We start from the raw sequence: 19,883 nt of genomic DNA, 5'->3' as shown, positions 1-19,883 counted from the left end.
ATGCGGTCATGTAGGTGATACCTTATATCCTTCTAAATCATCTCATTTCCATTGCTAGGACCCTTCTCTCTAATTCTTCAGTTTGTGTCCAAGATTCACAGGCATACAAGACTGTGGCCATGACCAAGGAGCACATCAGCCTGATGTCAAGTCTATGCCTTTGTCTTTCTAGATTGTTTTGATATTTGCAAGGGCTGCTGTGGATTGTGCAGTTCTGGCCAGAAGTTCAGGTTTGGTTCCAGCAATAATACATCCGGGGTGTTTTTGACTTTTGCCAGCTTTACCCCTCCAATACTGATATCCATTTTAAAGCCATGTGTTTTTTTTTTCTGCTTTCATTTACATATGTGCTGCACATCACAAATTCAGCTAGCTCTTCCCAGTCCCTGCCTTAGTATCCAAGTCATCTGCAAAGTGCAAGTTAATAATTCTTCTTCCTCCGATGCTTACTTTACCTTTTCAACTTTTAAGAGCTTTCTTCCATTATCCTTTCAAGGAAGATATTGAAAAGTGTTGGTGAAAGTAGGCAGCCTTTTCTCACTCCAGCTGTGGTTTCAAACCAGCCCGCAATGTTGTTATTGAAGAACACTGCACTAGTGACCTGCTTGTTAAAATTCTGGATCACATAAATTATGTTTTTATTTAGGTTGAACTTTTCCATTGTCGCCTAAAGTGCCCCATGCCAGACTTTGTTGAAATCAACAAAGACATGAAAGAGATTCTGTGGGTGTTGAAGGTTTTAGGGTTTGTTCTGTTGTGATGCAGCCCTGTCTAAAACCCAGTTATTCTTCTAATATTATTTTACATTCCTTTTCTGGAAATAAAAAGTAATTATTTTTTTTTGACACAGTGGTTTCCAGAGAGGAAAGGACTGGTGAATGGATTAGTAGTGGCTGGGTTTGGTGGAGGAGCCTTCATCTTCAACCAAGTTCAAACTGCCTTCATTAACCCAGATAACCTTCAGGCTGATAAGGAAGTAAACGGAGAAAAGTAATTCTAACTTTTTATTTGCTTGTTATCTATGGTTGTCATAAACATTGTTTCATGTTGTGGTCTGCAAAGGCTTGTTTCATCTGTGTTCTTATTTTACCTGTAAGGCTTTTTAATACATTTTCAAATAGCCAGGGCTAGTTGTTTTTTTTTAAAACATAGTCAGGTTTTTTCAAGCATCTGAAATAGTTTAAAAATTCAAATTTCAATCATACAAATGTTTAAACATGAGAAATATTAATGCTATATTAAACAGAATATTTATTTATCTTGAGAGTAAAGGCAAGTATCTTTAAAAAGAACCTGAATTCATCTGAAGAAAGTCAGAATAGAAGATCTGAATGTTTTTTATTTTACACCTACTTAAAACAAATCATTGCTATAATGACTCTGGACAGGTTTTTATATCAAACTGGGTTTTGGTGACCATCTGGCTTGGTGATATACTAACAAATGTAAAATTCATTTATTTAGGAACAATCTTCTAGTGGTCCAAGCCTCCAGAAAGTGATCTGCACCATGAACTTCGATGTTTGATAAATATTTGAATGATTGAGGACTGTGATGCCTGAATGATTGAGGACTGATGTTTGAATGGTTGAGGACTGTGATGTTTGAATGATTGAGGACTGTACTTAGTCTTGTTTTCTCCTGTCGGTTCTGGCCAAACTTTGACCCACTGTGCACTCCCCCCCCCCTCTCATTCTTGGGAAGAAGAAATATACTCTCATATTTGTTTTGATTGTCAGAGACTTGCTGAGCTTCTTTTTGCTAGGTCTGGGAAGCTACATGCTCTAGACTTGTATGTTGACATATTTGCATTTCACACAACAAAGTTTCTGTCTAGGTTTTTTTTTTTTTAAGAAAAGATTCTAGGCCTTCTAATTATTATTTTAAAAAATTATTTTGTGAGAATCCGTTGACCAGACTAAAGGTTTTCTGGGTGGAGGATCTCTAATCTTGAAAAACAACTAATTAAAGCACAATGCAGAATGGGCCTTGCTCCATCTATTCCTTTTTTGCACAGCTCAGACCAGGTTTTGTTTCACAATCCCTCTGTTGTTGGGCCAGCGAAGAAAATCATTTCTCATTTTCTTTTTTTTCTTTCTCATTTTCTGTCCCCAAATCTAGACCACCTTTTTTTTCCTCTGACCATCTTTCTTAAACATTAAGCAGCTTTTGTTGATTACATCTATAAAAAAAAATAAAATAAAACTATATATAAAAATGTTTTCAACAACTGTCATGTCACATCTTGTGCTAAGACTAGCTGTGTTTTAGCTGTCAACAGTTGTGTTGGACAGGTGTTGCACCCCTTAGTACACAGACAAGATCTATTTGAGATAGCATGCACCATAATATTGATTTTTTTTTATACCTCATTGATTGTAAAACATTTACTACTGGATTTAAAAGCCTAACTTATTCTTGTATATATTTATTTCTAGTGTTGGTGCCTAATAAATAAATGTACACTAAATGGACTGCAATTTAAGAAAAATATTCCATCAATGAAATGTGTTTTTTTTATTTTATGTTATCTGGTGAACAAGTTTAAACTTTTCTCTTGTTCTACAAAACTCTGCTCCTGTAGCTACTTGGATAGTTATTACTTAATTAGAGGCAAATTGTAACTGGTTTTGGAGTTAAACATAATTTGTACACAGTTAACAAAACACTTTGGTAAATAGGAGGGGAATAAGCAAAGGGCGGGGGGGGGGGGAGTTAGGGTAATCGAACATGAAATTTGGGAGTTAGTCAATATTTGTATTATTAATTTAACAATTTAAAAAATATTTAAAAATTGTTTTATTTCATAAATTTTAATATTAATTTGAGGCAGAGATTCAGTCCCTGAGTGGTAAAGCGCTTGGTTTCTGAACCGGTTTTAATTTCTGGTGAAGACTGGGATGTTTAATTTTGGGATCTTTGGGTGCTTCTGAGTCAACCCAGCTCTAATGGGTTGGGAAAAGTTAAGGTGATTGGACCATGTGCTGGCCACATGGCACCCTTGTTAACTGTGGGCCACAGAAATAGATGACATTTAAATCATTGGTCTCAAAGGGGAACTTTACTTACTTTAGGTGGCCAAGTGTAACTCTCTGTTTATTAACCAAGGCTCTAGAGTTTAAGTCTATGTTGAGGCTGGGTTTTTTATTTTGGGACATCTGTGAGTCCAGATAGCTCTAATGGATAATTTGAGAAAATTAAAGAGGTTGGTCATTGTGCTGTGTACACATTACGCTAGTCATCCACAGAAGCACACAAATGTTACACCTCTGCCTCATGGAAGAAAAAAAGTGATGAATATTTATTCAACTGTTGATTGTGATGTGAACTAACTAGTGACACTTCTCTGAATTTAGATATTTTGGGGAAGCCAGCATTTTGGATCAAGTGCCTTATGTTTTTTTACTGCTGGGCGGCTGTTACGCTGGTATGCAGCTCATTGGAAGTCTTTTGTTGTGTAACCCACCAGCTTCAGAGGTAAGTGTGAACGATTTGAGAACTTTTAAACTGATTGTGCTTCTGAGACATTAGTAGAAAACAAATGTATTTACAAATATGTAGAAAGACCTTAATGACAAGCGCATTCTATAGACAATGGCTCTTTAAGGTAACATTTTAAAAACTTATCTTTTAGAATGAACATGTTGTTCTTTATAGTTGATTAAACTGTTGAAATCCTATTCTTGGCTAAATCCGGTTAGATCTGTGCCGAGTGCTTAGATCTGTATACAGTGGTTATAGGCCTATATGTGTTCAGTGGTCATATCTGTGTTCAGTGGTCATATCTGTGTTGAGTGGTCATATCTGTGTCCAGTGGTCATATCTGTGTTGAGTGGTCATATCTGTGTCCAGTGGTCCAGAAGTTATATCTGTATTTCCATCCAGTGTTTATATATGTGTCCAGTAGAGTGTCTTAAGCTTACATTATATTTATCAATTGCGCTATATAAATTAATATATTGTTATTATATTATTATTATTTTTGAACATATCTGCTGGTCATATATATGTATGTCTCATTGATCCAGTTGGTCCCTGAGAGTTTTGATAATGAGTATGTATGTGTGTAATCAGTTGGATGATGAGTTGATAGTGGCATTTGTTGTGATGTTGTCCATTGGAACATGTTATATGGGGCAGCAGGTGCTGGTGAGTTTTAGGCTCAGTTAGTATGGATGAGACTAACAGCTGCTTGACTTAAATATATATAGTTGCAACCGGTAAGAAGAAACTTTTTCTTGTCTACTTAGCAGTAGCAGAGGGTTGTCAGACCCCCCCCCCTCCCTAACCACTTCCTTTGTTTTTTTAAAGTAGGCTACTGTTAGTCTTGGAGTTCCTAGAAATGCAAAAGTTTTATTTTAGAGGCTGTGTATAAAGTATACACTTTTTTTCCGTCTTATCTGTATAAAATTAATGCTTTATTGAGGCCATCAACTAGCCACATTTCCCATGTAGGCTATTTTTTAAACTCTGATTTGGTATTAAAGTCAGGAATCTGGGCATTGCATGCTTTTTATATTTTTTTTGTTAAGTTTTGAGAAGCTTTCATTCTTGAAGCTCTTTACACATTTTTTTAAAGTAAATTTTTTTTTCTTCTTGACAAAAGGTCCATAGTGTTTAGAATAGGGTTATTAAAAGTAGAATATGTTCCTTTGAAGTTTATAGCATATGTTCATCCTTCTGAGGTCATACATTATGTTCCTCCTTTTGAGGTTGTATTGTCACACTCCAGTCTCTATGCTTAAGAAGAGAGATGATTGAGAAGAAAATACACCATGGCTCTCTCTACACTCCTCCTGCCAGCATTGACCTAAAGTGTGAACATTTCCATCTGTTTGCTGTTACTGTATTTACTTGACTGACAGATTGTCCTGCAGTTGTATTAAATCCTTGATACTTCATATCTTCTTGTTTTAAAACACATAAAAGGCTTGTCTTTGATTGAGGAGTGCAGTAGTCCATGTGGCTATGCAACCCCAGGTGCGACAAACATATTTTGCCAACATCCAGTGCATACATAACCATTGTCCGCTGGTGGTCAATTCTAATTCTCTTTTTGATGTCTACGTCTGTCCTCGGTAGTGGATTTTCTTTTGGTCTCAAATATGTATCATGTGGTCTTTGTAAGTGATCTCCAGATTTCTCATTCTTAAGCCACCTGCAGCCATGTGCTCTCTTGTATGTCAGTTAAAGCAAGCTGGCGTCTAAGCTGGTCTTTAAAGCGTTTCTGTGGGCCACCTCTGTTTTGCTGTCCACATAACTCACTCATAAATGCTATAGTCATGCTTATAGGAACAGATGGATAGGCATATTATGGTAAAAATTGTTCTGTTGTTTGACCAAGCTCATCAGCAGTGAGTCATCCATGAAGTTTATCATAGAAACTTGGACTGTATTGTTCACAGCTTACCTTTTGTTTTTAACCATTGAACTTTAATGTCAGCCCTAGAATCCAATCAGTGATTGATATTTCTGGATGCTATGACCTATTTTATCAATCTTGTCAACTTGACCTGTCTTGTTAGGGTCAATTTGTCACCTTTTTGATGTAGTATAAACATTTTGTTTATCTTGTTGTGATCTCTCACACTGCGTTGGTGTTGTTTGAACTTTTAGCAGTAGTCAGATTAATTTGTTTTTAAGTAGGTCACCAGGGATGTTTTCAATCTCATGGGTTAGAGTGACTTCCAGAAGTAAGTAAATCTTTTGGAGTAGATAACGCTGATGAAAACGTTAAAACATCTTCTGGTCTTCCACATTGTGGCTTTCATAGTGACCTTGTAAAGTTAAAGTAATACGCTTGAGTGAACTGGGTGAAAAAATACTTGAAAAAAAAAAAGATTTCTTTGTGATCAGTTTTGGCTATTTAAAAGAAAAATCAAGAAAAAATAAATTTAAAGAAAACACAACTCAATCTAAAAAAAATACACATTTCTCTCCCTTGTCTCTCTTTTTACCTTTCACTTTGAATTGTTTATTTATAACCTCAAACATGACAGACTTGCATGTGGATACATGCAAATCTTTAATCCTAATAGAAACAAATTATATGCTTAGTTTTACTCAAGGTTACATCAGAAACATTACACACATTCCATAACAGTAAATAAAGGTTTAATATTTTCTATACAATTCTTAAAATATTAGGTAGATATTTTAAATAGATCCAGTGACTAGAAGAAAAAATCATAGACTATCATCTGCTTTAATTCTAATCACAATTGTCAATTTAAAGTTTGTTTAGACCATTTTTGCATAAAGTCAAGGGTCATAACAGATGTGGAATATGCGACCAGAGTTTTTACTAATTGCTAAGTAACTAAAACATGAATGACAAATCACATTTTAAATTTACAAAACAAACCTTAGTCTTCAGTATCATCAGTTTTCAGTGTTTTGACAAATAAGGACAATGCTAGAACTATTCTAATTTCAGACTGTTATGTACATCAATTCTGAATCAATATAATACATAGGTTAGTACATTCACTTCAGCAATGGAAAATGGAAAACAACAACTTCAAATTTCATCCAGAGTTCAGATCAAATTTGTTTGAAACAAAATTTGAAGGAAAATTTAATTTATTTAACCTTTGGAATGGTTACAAAATGAGAAGTTATGAAAAATCAGAATTGTACCTCTACATTTATTTAAATACAATATTTTCTATTTAGTTCAAAATGTACACATGAACCAAGAGATCAGAAGTCTTACAAAACATGACAGAAAAAAAAACATCTTTGAAATTCTTTTGAATAAGTTGTTTTTTTAAATAAGAACTAGTTTACAAATCAGTCGTCTTTTATTCAAATAATGATTTTGTTCTTTTAAGTTATATTGCACTATCAATTAATCTTGATAGTTAGTCCAGGGCTAAAATTCTGTCAACCCTTTCCCCATTATCCTCTAGGATTCAAACCACTCATTTATTAGATGTACAAAATAATAATTAAATTCTTTTCACTTTTAATATGCAAACTTTGAAATTGACATTACAAAAAATCTTGCTGCATATATGATCAATTTTTTTTTATGCCTTGGTTCTTCCACTTCAAAAGGTTGTCACTGTTTTTGAATTAAAAGTAAGTTTTAGTTATTTAATTTTTTTTTATTGTAGAGTTCATTTCATAATTGAACTAACTTTTGGTTGCAGTTTAAACGTGTGTATTATGCTGAATTTACATATTTGTTGTTGGGCTTACATTGGTTAGTTGATTTCCTCCCCTGATGTCAACCAAGCTTTCTAATGCATGTCTGAACACTATTTTCTAGACTGGCTTCCACTGAACTAATACCGCTGAGATTTTGACGCAGATGGAGTGAAAAATGATTTATTTTTTTTAAAAGTTCCAATCCTGTTGAGTCCACACCCCTAACTTTCACACAGATGTCTTCTGGTCATCATACAAGTGACAGTGGTGGGAGGTATCTCAGTAGACAGAAGAGCTCGTCTAGACATTTATTTCTAGAGTGTTACTTCCTATCTGCTCACTAACAATGGCTGTGGTAGAATGTGACAGCTAGAGACATAGAATGAAACTAACACTTTAGCTAATGCCAGCCCCATCTTACTAGATGTATACAGTCCCATGTTAATACATGTATCAAGTTGTTATATGCTTAATAAACTGCATGGCTATGTAATGCATCATTAAAAACTTGTTAAAATATAATGATTGTCAACAAATTAGTCACTAAATATAAATAGAAAGACTTACCCATCTCTTATGTATCTGTGTATTAGACCCAAACTTATGTAATGAGTTTGATTTTAGTTGTGCTTCCAGATACAACAAACAAGCAAAATATACAAAATACAAAGCTTATATAAGGGGAACACCTTTACATTTACAGTCATATGTCAATACTGTAAGATTTATTTCCTTTTTTAATATCAAACAAACTTAATTAATTACCACTATTTAATGAAATAATTGTTTAATTTTTTTCATTATTTATGTTTTCTTAGGAACAATAAATAAAAAATGAATAATGATTCGAGAATGGGAAGTGGGAAAAAAATGTTATAAATTTTTACCAGACAGACAGAGTGAGTTGATAAAAAACTTTGTAAAAACAAGTTGGGTTTTTTTTTTTTCAAAATGAATTTAAAATAACAATGTGATGAAATTCTAAAACTTAAGCCTTAAAGTTAAATGACATTTACAACACTAGATTATGAAACAAATGAATCAGTCAATCAAGCTTTCTTGTGTAGCTTTGCCTTTGAAATAGTGTTGTGATTCTTTCTCTCTAGTTGGACCAGTAGCAGGCATTTTGTGCTTGACCAATAATCAGAATATTTTGAGCATTTAATTGGTACAAAAAGAATCATTAACACTGACATTTATATTTTCATTTAAATTGTTTCCTATTTGTGATAATTATGCACCTTCCTTGGCCATGTAGTATAGAATTGTTAAGATTTGATTTAAACTTTGACAGTCTTTATTATTTATCTGGATCTCAAACACTTGAAAAACGTTTATATTTCTGACTATAAATATTATTTCAGCCATCTACTAAAAAAAGAACAAAAACATCTGGACATATAATAAAAGATAATTGTCCCTAGTCAGACTTCTGAACTGAAAATGCTTCACCCTACTACACTTGTTTTGTGCTATGATCTTTTAATGAACTAACAGCCTCATTCTGGACATATAGCATACATAATCTTTATTCAATTCAGTTGCCTCTATGCAATTCTAATTTGTAGCTTGAACATTGTTTGCTCTTGCATACACTTCCAGTGCAAGCTGTTTTATGTTTTTTTATGATCTGTTTTACCTGTAAGCACATCCATGAAACACATTCTTTATATTATGTATTTGTTCTTATTTAGTTAGTTTATTTGATACATTTTGTTCATTTTTTTTTTTACAATCTGACATTTTTATTTGCTTAATATTTTAGTTTATTGGCTTGTTTGGGCAGGCTATGTTATTTGTATATGTCATGAGGGATGCCTGAATTATGACCTGCAGGCTAAATCTGGCTTCTGATGTGGTGCAGACCTAGAAACTTCTGCCCACATTGTGCAATGAAGCTGTAGAGGATAAGTTAAGATAAGAAAAGATATGATAATTTTATTGGTCCAAACAAATGGAAATTCAGTTTGACTGCATTTATCTATCTCAGAATTACTACTGTGACAATATCAATTAAATATTTTTCAGTGATGCAACCCTTGTATAGGAATGGAAATAGGTTGGGCATCACTGTGATATACTCATTGTAAAGAAGAACTGGGTTACTTGTCTTAGCCTGTGGAATAAGAAACTTTTTTACCTTCCCTTTTGTTCACAAAGTTATAATTATTACTTCATTGAAGTTGTATCAATCAGTAACTTAGTATTGTGCCTTCAGTTCATGATAGCTTGTTATTATACAGAATGTAAACAGTAGCAAGATTTAATTAATTTCTTTTTGTCTTAACATTGTTAACTCATTTTATTTTATTTTTTTTCTCTTATGAACTATCTCCCCTACCTCCAAGGAAGAAGAGAAGGTAATTCAACTTTGATCTCTCATTAACTACTTATATGTATTTTTATAAGGGAAACTGTTTAGGACAGTATTAGAAAAGTATTAGTCAAGTTCAAAAAGGATACCCCAAAAATGTGATTAAGAAGTCAGATTTTTTTTTCTGAAGAAAATTTTACATTTTGCTAAAACAAAATATTAAATATTGAGAAAACAAAAGGAAACAGCAAGCATCTTCTTTTTAAACAGGGAATTCTTAAAAGCTGTAAGTTTTACCACAGATGTGTGTGCGGGAGGGAGTGACATTATTGCTACATTCTCATAAAATGAGTTAGTCAATCCCTTTAGGTGCTCCATAAATACTTTGAGAACCTTTGTCTTTAGCGGTCTTGTTCTCTCAGATGCTAACGTTTAAGGAGTTGTCCTAATTAGCATATGGGAAGAGTCCTAATGATCCTCCTATGACGGCCCTCACTGCTAGCATGTTCCAGAGTTGAAATGTATAGCCTTTATTTAGAATAGTAATTCATAATTTGTCAGCTTGTCAAAATGATATGAGCATTTTTGTTCTATACATGCCTTGTGTGTGTGTGTGCTTCTTCATCCACAGATAATAAATAACTCACACACTCAACCACCATTCAAAGAATCTAAGAATATAGCGTAAGATATATTATTCGATACTGTTTGTTGTCTCCCCTGCACGGATCCCAACCTTGACCCTAATGCTTTGATTCTGACCACAAAATCTTATCAAAAAATGTAACCAGAATTTGATGCTATGGTACTTAAACTTTACATAGGAAATAACAGTCTTGTATATTTCCTTTGTGGATGTGCAAGTTGTTTTTATGTTGGCATCAAATGTCTGGCTAGGTTTTGTGTCCTCCTTGTCCTACATGACCTTAAGCTTCTTCATTTTGCCCATGACAGCTCCTTGATAATGAAAAGAAAAGTCATGTGTCAGATGATGAGTCAGATGCTGAGTCAGCAGTCATCTACAGCAGGGAGAAAGAGACAAAGATGGATGAGAATGGCTTAAAGGAGGAGCAGAAGACAGTGTGAGTTAGACCAGCATGACTTTGAATGTGGGTTAGGGTTAAATTAGTTACATTGTAGTTGTTTGGTAGAGTAACTCTCTACTTGTAGCACTGGTGTAGAGTAACTTTCTATTCTTGTAGCTTTGGTGTAGAGTAACTCTTTACTTGTAGCTCTGGTGTAGAATTACTTCTTTTGATGAATGCAATACAGTGTTTCCAAATCTGTGAGTTACCTTCTGCCCTAAAACAGTGAGGGAACTCTTTTCTTTATCATTGTTATAAATGACATCTGAAATAATTTGAAATAACTAGATTCTAGTTAGACAAATAACTTCAGACCTTAATATAGACCAGATTCTGTGTTTTTAAGAGTTGAACAAAGTGAGGTAGTTTGGGACTATATAACTCAGTTTTAAGCTCATTTTACTTGACTATATTTTAATTTCCAACTATCATGAAGGGATCAAAATAATATGTATGACAAATTTAGGAAAAAAATCCATTTTCACCAATATAAAACATTTAGAGTTGGCGACATTAACATTTCTAACAGCACTCATCTCCATTGTAGAGGTTTGGAGGATAAGACTATTTAATTAGTAGTTTTATACTGTGCTGTAGTTGTAGTACAAGAACTTTGTGCAATTTAAAAATCTTCTTTTTATTTAAATGAAACACATCAAGTAGATTTTCTTGAATCATTTGTTTGAAAATATTTGTAAGACCTCCCCCTCCATCTCATGTGTTGTCTAAACATGACCCCCCCCCCTCCCCTCTCCCACATCATCATTTGTTTTGAAGCAAGTTTGAGAGTAATTGGAAGAGTTAATTTTCTAACACCTGTTGATCAAGCTTATTGATTGGTGGAACACCAGGTTAATGATTTTTTTAAACTGACGGCTGTAATTCTAATAGAAACTTCCCTTGACACTAACTTTAAACACTTGCTCAAATAATTTGTAATCTTTAATACCTTTTTTTTTTTTCAAGTGAATCAAATAGATTGTTTTATCCTAAGTGGACTACCGACTAATCTGTATCATGAAGTGGTGTTGTTTATGATGACAAACCAAATAAAAATTCTGAAATTAATTTGTTTAATTAGAAGATGAAAATAGAAACAAAAATAAAAACTTCACTTACAGATTATGTAAATTAAAAATGATTAAAATGTTACATTTTAAGGCAATTCTCATTAGATAATTCTTTGTTTTAAAATTTACAAAAATTATTTTTTTATTTTGTTTTGTTTGTTTCTGACCTGGCTTAAAATCTGCTTTTTAACTTATTAGTTAGTAATGAAAGTCCAAGCTTACTTTTAGTTCTTGATCAATGTGTATCCCTTGTAAAGAATGGCTATATGGACAACCCTTGAATTAAGTAGGTAAATGTTCAGTGTTTTAGCCAAAATAAATTGTTTTAGCGTTGATACACTGCAAAAGAAAGTCTTAGAAATTTCTTTGATAGATAAATTGTGAGTCTATTTTTTTTTTTTGGTTCATTTAATTTAAAAAACTGTTTGACTATATTGGTTACTAACCATTGGGCTTTCTGTATACATTTTTAAAACTTGCTGGGTGTGTTTAGCTTTCTGTGCTTCCTCATTGAATCAGAATGTTTGTTTGAAACATTTTGATTACCATCAAGTTTACCCAATACCTCAACTTTCACTCTGATTACCTTAATTTTAAAAATGTGCTCATTGTTTTTGTTTCTCTCTGAATGCTTGTTTTTAAATGTTTCCACTTATGAATCCCTGTTGCTAGGAGACACCATTCTTTCTAAGTATAGAACTAGCAGCCAGTGTTTTATTTTTTACAATAAAAACATTAAGTAGGAAATAGGATTTATCAACCAGAAGTGAGATTTCTACCTAACATCAAGTGTTCAGTCCTAAGTGAGTATGCAAAGACTATCTGGCCCACATAGGACTCTTTATTTCTTGAAAGACATGAGCCAGAAGATTCCTCTTAAAGGTGCAAACATTTGCTTTAGATTAAAATCTCAGCCTTGCTAGCTAAAGAATTCTTGGCATTCTATTTGACATTTACTCAGTTTAGTAGTCCCATCAGTTTAATTGCTGAAGCAAATACCATCATTGGTAGTCCCATTACCTAGAAGTTCATTAGTTGATAGAGAATCAACATAAATTTAGTTTCAGTCTTAGTGTTTATTGGTTGATTAATCCATCACATCACACATTTCATGGATTGTGAGCATTGGGCTACAGAGTTCAAAGTTCATGTCTAAAAGATGTTCTGTATCCACCCAACCCTTAAGGGTGCCTGACATCTGTCAGGAAAAATACAAGCAGCTTCATTTTCCCCTTAGGTCTAAAAGGAAATTTTCTTTCTTTTTCTTTTTCTTCGTTCTCATTTTACATGTCGGAGGGTTCAGATCAGTAATCCTTACTAATCCTATATCTGAGATGAACCCCGCAGTGGTCCAGATCAGGCAGTTCTCCATATAGTTTTTCTTCTATAGGAGGGTTATGGGGGCAGAGTCTTGTTCGGGCTTCTTAATATAGCATTCAGCTTTGAAGGACATGGTCAGCATTCTCTGGTGATACTCCAGAGAATGAAATCATGGAACACTTTTCTAACGTTATGATGTAGTGTACATTAACCCTACACAGTCTCTCTATTGTACTAGTCTGTTGTTGTTATGATGTAGTGTACATTAACCCTACACAGTCTCTCTATTGTACTAGTCTGTTGTTGTTATGATGTAGTGTACATTAACCCTACACAGTCTCTCTATTGTACTAGTCTGTTGTTGTTATGATGTAGTGTACATTAACCCTAGACAGTCTCTCTATTGTACTAGTCTGTTGTTGTTATGATGTAGTGTACATTAACCCTACACAGTCTCTCTATTGTACTAGTCTGTTGTTGTTATGATGTAGTGTACATTAACCCTCTTAGTCTCTCTATTGTACTAGTCTGTTGTTGTTATGATGTAGTGTACATTAACCCTAGACAGTCTCTCTATTGTACTAGTCTGTTGTTGTTATGATGTAGTGTACATTAACCCTACACAGTCTCTCTATTGTACTAGTCTGTTGTTGTTATGATGTAGTGTACATTAACCCTACACAGTCTCTCTATTGTACTAGTCTGTTGTTGTTATGATGTAGTGTACATTAACCCTAGACAGTCTCTCTATTGTACTAGTCTGTTGTTGTTATGATGTAGTGTACATTAACCCTACACAGTCTCTCTATTGTACTAGTCTGTTGTTGTTATGATGTAGTGTACATTAACCCTAGACAGTCTCTCTATTGTACTAGTCTGTTGTTGTTATGATGTAGTGTACATTAACCCTAGACAGTCTCTCTATTGTACTAGTCTGTGGTTGTTATGATGTAGTGTACATTAACCCTACACAGTCTCTATATTGTACTAATCTTTTGTTGTTATGATGTAGTGTACATTAACCCTACACAGTCTCTCTATTGTACTAGTCTGTTGTTGTTATGATGTAGTGTACATTAACCCTAGACAGTCTCTATATTGTACTAGTCTGTTGTTGTAGCATTGACAAGTCCAGCAGAGAACAACAAGAGGAACAGAATGATGAGGAAGTTAACTTCACCCCCGCACAGATGTTGAAGAGTAAATACTTCTACATCATCTGGTTTATATTCCTGCTCAATGGACAAGGCATAGTCTTCCTAACAACATTATACAAGGTCAGAGGTCATTCAATATTGTAAACATTGCCTTCTTGTCAGAGTCAGAGTTCAGTTGAAATATGAAACATGGTATTCTTATTTATTAGTAAGGCCATCGGCCAGTTTAAAATATCTCAAGTAATTGCTTTTTAAAACTCTAGTATTATCTGTGGTCAATGTGATATTGGAATACATTGTTAGGAGTTTGAGATCAACTGTTTAGGATTCATTCAGTATAACATGGCAGGACTAGACAACAAACCATGATGGTGCTTTCAGCAGTTTCTCAAAACTTTTACCCTCCCATATCCCAAACATTTTATGCTCCCATCCTCTAGCCAGCTTGTTCTCAAGGAGAGTGCTTTAAACTTCCCCCTTTTGGTTTTAAGATCACCTGGCATTTTCATGCATTTTGAGCTTCAGAAATTCCTTCTCTTGGTGTCTGCAATATAGAATAAATTAAGAAGGGTTGGGATGGACCAATGCTGTTGGGTGAAAGAGGTTTGAGGTTGTAGATGAAGAATATTCCTTAGATCATCTTCATGTTAACCAATGTCACAGTTAGGTTTCTTTATGTTGATGGAAATGCTTATTCGTCAAAGGTGTTAATATGTTGTAACTGTGATGCCGGGTATTTTGTAGATGTATATCTCTAGATCTAAATGCTATCATAGAGATTCAATAAATATAGATCCTTTTAATTCAAATACAGAACTTAAATTCAAAACTTGGAATCACAAAAGTATACAGTACTAGTTGACCAGCGGCGTAGAATACGCTGCTATTTTGCAGGGCAGGCCTGAAGCCACTGCAACCTATGCATCCGCAGTGTTATCCGCACTTTCATAGAACCCGCGCTAATTCTAGGTGTATAAATTATTAAATTAAACCATTTTATAACTTATAACTGATTTACCAGGAGCTCTACTATTGTCTAATGAAAGAAAGTACTGCAGGAATTCTAAATACTGTATATCTCTAGATCTAAATGCTATTGAAAAATACTGTAAAGATAATTTTTTATTATTAAATGTAAAAAAAAACAAAGAAATGATAATCGATTTTCATAGGGACAAGAAGGAAAATGATATTGTTTCTGTAGCTGGAGAGACTATTGAAATTGTGCAAACCTTTAAATACCTTGGTACTATCCTAAACTAAATTTTACTGCAAATACTGATTATATCAGCAAAAAAGGGCAGCAAAGATTATGATTACTAAGAAAACTGTCCTCGTTTAATGTTAGCGAAAAGGCCTTGGCTATGTTTTATCATGCTCACATCTGCAATATTTTAAGTTTCAATATCACTGCCTGGTATGGCAATCTGAGCATTAAAAATAAAAATAAACTTTATAGAATCCTAAATGCTGCTGGTAAAATCATTGGCATAAAACAAACCCCATTTGGGCAGTTGTTTGAGACAAACATCTATAAAAAAGCTACCAAGATCCTCGAAATAAAGAATCATCCTTTGTGTCAGGATTTTGTGATTTTACCATCACAGAAGAGATACAAGACACTGATAGCAAAGACAAACAGACACAAACACTCTTTTGTTCCCCTGGCAATCAAATCATTAAATAAGAACAATCTGGTATAAACTTTGTCACATGTAAATTATGAGTGAGTCTGGTGTGAATGTACACTTTGGTTTCTTATAGTTATAATTTTTTTGTTTGGTGTAATGCACAAATTGTAAGACAAATTTCCATACGGGTAATAAAGATTATTATTATTATTATTATTATATAAGGAACGAATTTATGTAAAAATGCTTTTGAAACACAAATTTGAAGGTTAATTTTATTAAATAATGAAATCAATAGACTATATTTTGTATTTTCATGTGTCAAAGTAAAAAACTATCTGTGCAAAGTGTAGTTTTAAAAATTAGATCTAGATCCTTTCGATTTATACATGGTAAACATGGCCTAGATCGATGAACTTATAATACTTTCATAGAGTTGGTCAACTTTTTTTTTGAGGGTCTTAAGTTTGTTTTAGGGCTACAATACATACACTACGGTCCCAGTTAGTACCCAAGGAACATTTATGCCAAGTTTTATCAAGATAGGTCAAACGGTTTTGATTTCTATTTGTAACATACATATGGCCTACATACATACACAAGCCTTACTTTCTACTTTATAGTATACTAGTCGACCGGCGGCGTAGCATACTCCGCTATTTTGCAGGGCCGACCTTAGGCCACTGCAACCTATGCTACCGCAGTGGGCCCTGCACTTTTATAGGACCCGCGCTAATTCTAGTTGTATAAATTATTCAATTAAACCATTTTATAACTGTGGATTTAACAGGAGGTCCTGGAAATCTCCTGAAATTGCAAAATATACGAAAAAGTCCTGGAAATATCTGGAAATTATTAAAATCTTTTGAAAACTCATACAAATCTCCTGAAATATATAGACAAAAATTGTCATTTTGAGTAGTTATTCAATATGGAAAACGCCAATTCTACGCGCGATAAAAAAAAAAAAGGGCATTAATTGTGTAATCTGGTGAAAGAAAATTCTCGCGCCTCAAACTAATGAAGAATTACTTGAGGTCAGCAATTCTTGTAGATAGATTGAAATATTTGATAATTCTTGCTATTGAGCGTGATATATGTAGGAAATAGAATTTTTATGATATACTATATGACTTCGCTACACGCAAGGCAAGTAATTCTGTATGTAGTAAAGAATGAATAAAATGCAAAGATGAATTTATTTTCTAATACAAACTATTAATTTTCACTTATTGTCTGCTTCCCTACCCAAACTTGGCCCCGTGAAATCCGTTTCACATAGGGCCCCACAATGGTTAAGTCCGGCCCTGCTATTTAGTGACCTGTAAATATACATAGTAGATTGATTACTTGTTCTCTTTCCATGACTTCTTGGTCACAATGGTTAAGTCCGGCGCTGCTATTTAGTGTTTGTAAAATGTTTGTAAAATCTTTTACATGTTTTGGATGTTCCTTCAGAGTTGAAGTTTCTTCTTAGTCCAAACCTCCCGCAGGACGAAGGGGGATGGGAGCAGGCAGAGTTTGACAGTCCAGTGTGCATCGACGTGTAAATACCCACTTGTTCTCCCCCCCCCCCCCTCTTGTTTTTTCGTGGGGTGACTATCCGCAGAAATAAGAGATCTTTCCTTTACTTCTTCTTCTCGTCCAAACTTATGAGGGAAGAGGAGAATTATATAGATTAATCCCACTTATTTATTTATTATGCTATTTTTCTCAGCTGTTATTTAAATAAACTTTTTTTGTTCTTGTTCTCAATCTTGCAGGCTTATGGACAGACATTTATAAGTGATGATTCCTTCCTGGCCTTGGTTGGTGCCTTTGCTGCTGTGTTCAATGCCTTTGGGCGCATCATGTGGGGCAGCATAGCAGACAGGTGGTCCTTTAGAGTAAGTCTCTAACCAATACAAATGTATATTGTGAATAGTAAAAAAGATATTCAATGTGTTGATGGCTTGTAGATTAAGGCAGAAGTTACTGGAATAGATTAAGATTACCAGATGTCTTGCAAATATGTCCTCATATTTAAGGCCACATTCTCCATCTGTCAGGCATAAGTCAAAGTGTGAAAATGTCTGTATTTTGCTCTGATGTTTACTGCAAGGACATATTATTCAATGAAATTCAATTTTTCATATCTTCTGGTTTAAAAAAAAAAAACTCACTGGTAAGGGAATTTATTGTCATGCATATAGCTCCTTAAAGTGGAGTATTGATGTAATGGATAATCAATCCTTGGGCAAGTACCGCCACTTGAAATTATTTGCAAGATAAGATATTTTTCAACTTCCTTCAAGAACAGTTACGTTTGTATATTTATCAGAAAAATAAGTTTTAGTCTTTGAGTTAAAACTATATCCCATGACTTTATTTCTCTCCAGGTAGCCATGTTGACTGTTTGTACTGCCTTCACTGCTCTCATGCTCACCCTACAGCTGGCTCCCTATGGAGGGAAAGCATTGTTCTTCGTATACATCTGTCTCCTCTTTGGTTCCTTCTCTGGGAGCTTTGCCTTGTTACCAACAGCTACTGCCAAGTGTTTTGGCCGCAAGTATTTGAGCATCAACTATGGCCTGGTTTTCACCTCGCAGGTAAATACTTCAGTTACTATTTAAAATCTGTGGCAGGTGAGACTAGGGTTGATGTAGTAACTTGGGTGATTTGATTCAAACTACAATCACCAAATTCTATGAGTATAACCAAAGAGGGTTTTGAGTTGAAAATCCCCTTCATAGGGTTTTGAGGTTAAAACCTCCCTCTTCAATAAATGAAAATAAAACAAACTACTGTCTCTAAATTCCATCAATGTTGCAAAGGGGGTTTCAAGATTAAAATCCCCTTCCCAAGGGTTTTGAGTGCAGAGGAAAAAAATCCCCACTCCCCAATAAAATATTTTGGCTATGCCCATGCTTGATTTTGTTTTTATTATGTGGATTCTAGTAAAGTGACGGGCACGACATGGCCTAAATTGTGCCGATGTGCCAAAACTCAAACTCTAGTGAAGTGCTGTATATTGTATTAGTTACATAGAAATTATACCACGTATTTAACTTATTACACGTTATAGTATTATTAACCATTATACTCATAATCATAGACTTTTCTCATTTAAATGACTTTGGATCTTGCATATACTTTTTATGATTCTCCAAATTTTAGTCTACACTGGCATTCATATGAATGACCGAAATAGAATTCAATGATAACAAATTACAAAAATGCACAAGTGAACAAACAAAAAAGATCTTGATTTAATTAATTATTTCTAGCAAACATCAAAATAATTTGAGTTTCTAATAAAAGAAAAATGTTAAATAACATTCCATTTAAAAACTGAAAAGAAAGCACAAAAGGAAACCATCTTCTTTGTTACATTTCTTTTTGTTTTTGGATCCACTAGTCACAAATTATCTTTATGTCTAGAGAAGTCTTGGTAGTTGAGTATTGCACAGAATTATACAAACTAAAATACTTGATTGTCTCTCTTAGATTGTGACAGCTCCACTAGGAGCATTTCTGTCTCAGACTTTGAAGTCTTCCATTGGTTGGACTGGTTTGTTTTTTATGGTGTCTGGCTTTTCTTTTGTCGGTAAGTGCAGTATGTATATTTAGGCATATTCATTTATCAATGAACACCCATGTATATGACTCGTATTTTGTCTATACCTGGTACTTTGTCTATGCCCGGTATTTTGATACAATGTTCTAGGTCAATGATGACCACAACTAGTCAGCTCCCAAATTATCATATAGATCAGGGTACTATAATTTTTTACTTAAATTGACAAGATTTTTGGGTGGTCATGTACACTCATGACTCATTCTGATGGCCGCTAATATCTTCTGCCATCCTGCAGGCAGCTACAATATAATAATCATCATTTTTTTATTACCTTTATGTACATATTTGTTTTAAAAAAAACAAAATAATTATAAAAATAATTTTAGCTAACAGATAATAAAGGTTGACATTGAAATCAAATTATGATATAAGCGTTTTATGAAACAATAAGTGGCATTCAACTCTATGTACTTCAAACTTATTATACTCAAGTTCAAATAAAACATTTTTCATTTCAACCATCCCATTGATTTTAGTTGAATTTTTTTACAACTTAGTTCAATAATACATTTAAAGTATTACATATCTCATTAAA

At 33.9% G+C, this 19,883-nt stretch overlaps 1 protein-coding gene across 1 annotated transcript in view; it reads left to right on the top strand.

Moving 5' to 3' along the window:
• LOC106066483 (uncharacterized MFS-type transporter YhjX-like) overlaps positions 1-19,883 on the top strand; it is a 30,711-nt gene that overhangs the window by 5,193 nt on the left and 5,635 nt on the right. Inside the window, exons 5-10 of the mRNA XM_056013193.1 lie at positions 851-990; positions 3,357-3,513; positions 14,072-14,218; positions 17,493-17,615; positions 18,108-18,317; positions 19,216-19,315. Coding sequence (XP_055869168.1) covers positions 851-990; positions 3,357-3,513; positions 14,072-14,218; positions 17,493-17,615; positions 18,108-18,317; positions 19,216-19,315 — 877 coding nt within the window. The remainder of the gene's footprint in view (positions 1-850; positions 991-3,356; positions 3,514-14,071; positions 14,219-17,492; positions 17,616-18,107; positions 18,318-19,215; positions 19,316-19,883) is intronic.

Source organism: Biomphalaria glabrata, chromosome 15 (assembly GCF_947242115.1).
Source record: "Biomphalaria glabrata chromosome 15, xgBioGlab47.1, whole genome shotgun sequence".
NCBI classification, from domain to species: domain Eukaryota; kingdom Metazoa; phylum Mollusca; class Gastropoda; family Planorbidae; genus Biomphalaria; species Biomphalaria glabrata.
Note: the sequence above shows the minus strand (reverse complement) of the source record. Positions and strands in the feature narration are given on the sequence as shown.